This window comes from Natrix helvetica (genome assembly GCF_964273705.1).
Source record: "Natrix helvetica genome assembly, chromosome: Z".
Lineage (NCBI taxonomy): Eukaryota > Metazoa > Chordata > Lepidosauria > Squamata > Natricidae > Natrix > Natrix helvetica.
In genome coordinates this window covers 33,718,222-33,722,024 of record NC_138554.1, presented here as the reverse complement: position 1 = coordinate 33,722,024, position 3,803 = coordinate 33,718,222, and the positions used below count along the sequence as shown (strand labels likewise).

General features: G+C 39.8%; 1 protein-coding gene across 1 annotated transcript; it reads right to left on the bottom strand.

Moving 5' to 3' along the window:
• Positions 1–466: 466 nt before the first annotated feature.
• Positions 467–1,408, bottom strand: LOC309381772 (olfactory receptor 12D1-like; the record flags this gene model as incomplete). Its single annotated transcript, XM_081933059.1, has 1 exon — positions 467–1,408. The coding sequence occupies one exon, from the start codon at positions 1,406–1,408 to the stop codon at positions 467–469; it is 942 nt and encodes a 313-aa protein (XP_081789185.1).
• Between the last annotated feature and the right edge of the window lie 2,395 nt (positions 1,409–3,803).

The following is a 3,803-nucleotide window of genomic DNA, read 5'->3' as shown; positions in this document are numbered from 1 at the left end:
AATATAAGAATATACAGTATATAATGTTTGAATAAAATTAATCAGTAGAGTCAATGTGAAAAATATCAATATATGTATAAGCAGAAATTTCACATTTGAAAATGAACAAACTTGCTTGGGATATATATCCAGTAGTTTGTTTCTCCAGAAAGTAACATCTTTTATGTTCAATAGTTTTTGCAATTGGTTTTTAAATTTTATTTCTAAACATGTAGCTCTAAGGGGAGGATGGCTGCCATTTATATCTTTAGAACTGAATAAAAATTAAATAAAAGAAATGGAGACACACATTGGTCAAAAGATATCTAGAAAACAGCAGGTTTCAACAGAGGTATAGAAGAATAGGAGATGCAACCACAGTCACTAAAACCTGACATCAAAGGGGGGAGAGCATAGAATGATTATTCTTCATAAATTCAACCCCAAACATATTCATAATATTTTTCTTTTTGATACATAAAGATATTTAGGTCCTTTCCAAAGGAAGATTTTTGTTTAAAATCTTTCTTATAGCAAATTTGACTTCTTGGTTCCTCAATGTGTAGATCAGGGGATTTAAAGCAGGTGTGATTGTGCTGTATAGCACAGTAATGATCATATCTTTCTCAGAAGAATCACTAGCAGAAGCAACCATATAGTTGGAAATTACTGGAATATAGAAGATGGCCACCACACTCAGATGAGATGCACAGGTGGAGAAGGCTTTCCAACGGTTCCGCCATGACTGGACTTTGAAGAAGAGGAAGGAGATGATGTAAAAATAGGAGAGAAGTGTGAAAAAGAAGGGACTTAGAGCAATAAAGCTACTCAGAAGATTCAGCAAGATGAAGTTAAGTGCTGTGCTACTGCAAGCTAACTTCAAGAGAGGCTTGATGTCACAAAAGAAGTGTGCAATGAGATTAGGGCCACAGAAGCATAGCTGAGAAGTTGCCACTGCATGCACCAAGGCATGAAAGAAGCCAGCAGCCAAAGTGGCCCCAGCTAGAGCAACACAAGCCCATTTACTCATGATGAGAGTATAACGCAGAGGGTGACAAATAGCTACGTATCGATCGTAGGCCATGACACCAAGCAGCACAGCCTCACTACTGCCCAGGAAGTGAAAGAAGTGCAACTGAGTGAGGCAACCAATAAAGGAGATTGACTGATTCTTTTTAAGGAAGCCACTTAACATTTTGGGCACAGTCACAGTAGAGTAACATATATCCAAACCAGAAAGGTTTCCCAGAAAAAAATACATGGGGCTGTGAAGCCGAGACTCAGCCAGGATGACTGCTAGAATGGCTCCATTTCCTAACAAACAGGCTATATAGAACAGCAGGAAAAGTATGAAGAGAACTTGTTGCCACCTGTCATCATTTGTTAGACCTAGAAAAATGAATTCAGATACCTCTGTCCAGTTCTTCATTGCTGCAAATAAGAAAGAGATATGATTAGATATACAAATGAAAAGCCATGTTCTGGAAGATATTTTACATTCACACATGAATCAATTATTTACATTCAATCTCTACAGGTTTTTTTTCCCAAAAATTTGTATTAGTTTTTACACATATATGGGGAAAGGTAAATGGGTATACAAATTTTTTGGCAGCTTGCACACTGGTGTTAGTAACCTATCCAGCACTCACAGTTTTAACAATCTTAAGAACAAAATACAAAAGATAAGCAGGAAACAATATCTTATTCTGTAATGTTAACCATGTGTTCATTCATTTTACTTTGTCACTTTCTAAAATATCACCAATTGCTATTTATTTCAAATATTTTTATTTTTGTGATCTGAGCCTTTTTGATATTGCTTCTTCCTCCCCGCCCCCAGAGGAGCCTTCAGGGGCCCGCCTCCTTCTTATCCTGCACCATGCTGGCCCTCCCACCACCTTCACTATGTTCGTCCTCTAGGAGGAGAGAATTTTTTTTGATGAAGGCTTCCGCCTCCTGTTCTGTATTAATTCTAATCCTATTTCCCTCCCAAAAGATCAAAATTCCTTTGGCAATAACCATTTAAACCAGACTCCTTTATTATATAATTTCTTTGCTAAGGAGGAATATTTCCTCCTTCTCTCTCTTATCTTTTTTGGAATCTGCTTAAGAATGGTAATTTCTTTATCTTCATATTTCAATGGTCTCTCCCTTTGGGTCCCAAGTACCTCATCCCTTGTGGTCCTTCTGAGAAATTTAACATGTACCTCCCTTGGAACTTTATGACTTCTAGCATATGCTGAATTTATCCTATAGACTAGATCCATATCCCACCACAGCTGATGTTTGTCTCTCTTAATATAGTCTGCTAATATTGTACTCATAATATCCTTAAGGTCTTCATTGTCTGTCTCTGGTAGGTTCTGGAATCTAAGAATAAAGGACATTCTTTTAAATTCTATTTTTGCCAGAAAGTTTTCAAAGTCTACATTTCCCTTCTGGATTGTTTTAATTTCTTCCCCTAGTCCAGTCGCTCCCTCCTCTAACACCAAAATCCTTTGTTTATTTTCTGCAATATGATTTTTAATGTCTCTAAGTTCTTCTTTGAGCTCTGTCATTTGTTTTTTCAAGTCATTCTGTCCCCTCATCAGTTCTTGGAACATTTGAGTAATAGATAGTTCTTTTTATCCCTCCCCAGCCCCCTCCTGCTGTAATAATGATGTAATCTTTGTCTGTTGCATACTGGGACTGGAGGAGGTAGATGTGGGGGCTGAGAGTGACTTGCCCGTCAGTAGTTTCTTTGTTCAGAGATGTCAGTCTTTTTCCAAGTAAATGGCGTCTGAGAATTGTGCCGCTGTGCCAGTCTCCAAAATACAAAACAAAGCCGAAAGCGGCCATTCACACTTCACAGTTCCAAGGCACCAAGGCAAACCAAATGTAGAGTATCTAATAAACAAAGTTCAGTAGAACCACCTTTCAGGAAGGGGTCTCGGTTTCCCTCGGAGAGAGTAATAAGGCAGAAGGTGATTTCAAAGGGCAGACTTCATTTATGATTAAATCAAACAAAGAAGGGTGCTCCTCTTTCCACCGGGAGAAAGAAAACAGAAATCTCCATCCAGGTTTTTAAAGAAAAAAGGCTCCACAGTCATTCCTAGTGATCGTGATAAAGATCTTTCACCATTGGCTAGCTCAAGTGACGACTCAGCCTTTGTTTTCTCTCTTGTAAGGGAGATCGTTCAAATGCCACTTATTCCGAGGGGGGGTTAGAAGAAAGAAACTCTAATCTCCATTCAAATAGGATCAACACAAAACTTACAAAGGTCTGCTGCTTTTCCTTTGATCAATCAGAGGGTTCAGGATGGCTTCCCCAACACCAGGATCCTGCCACACTTCTCCAAGTATATTCTCTCCCCCGGATCCATTCAGCAAAGAGGCAGGCAGCACAGTGCTGTCCCTCACCCCCCTCCCGCTCCCCGGCCCCTAGGCAAAGCTGAAAAGCACCCCCACTGGCTGCCGCTTTTCATGGGGCTTCAGCATGCTGCCCTTCGGCAGGGAAACCCCTTTAGGGCCCCCGGAGCCAGCCGGGGAGATGAGCGGCGGACAACATGTCCGTTGCCTTCAGGAACCAGAAGTGAACTCCAATCTCCACAAACAGCTGATGTTTCATTACCATTAAAAGATAATGTTTTGTCTTGGCCAAAGAAGCCAGGAAGCCAGCACTGTCTGAAGACAATTTCTGTGGCCGTGTGCCAGTCTTGCTATATGCCAAAAGCACACAAAAATGAAAGCAAAGCTATGGCAAGATGTCATAAAAATGTGAAATGTACAATAAAATATCTAGAGTGATAGTTATATAGAAATTTACATTAGAAATATAGAAA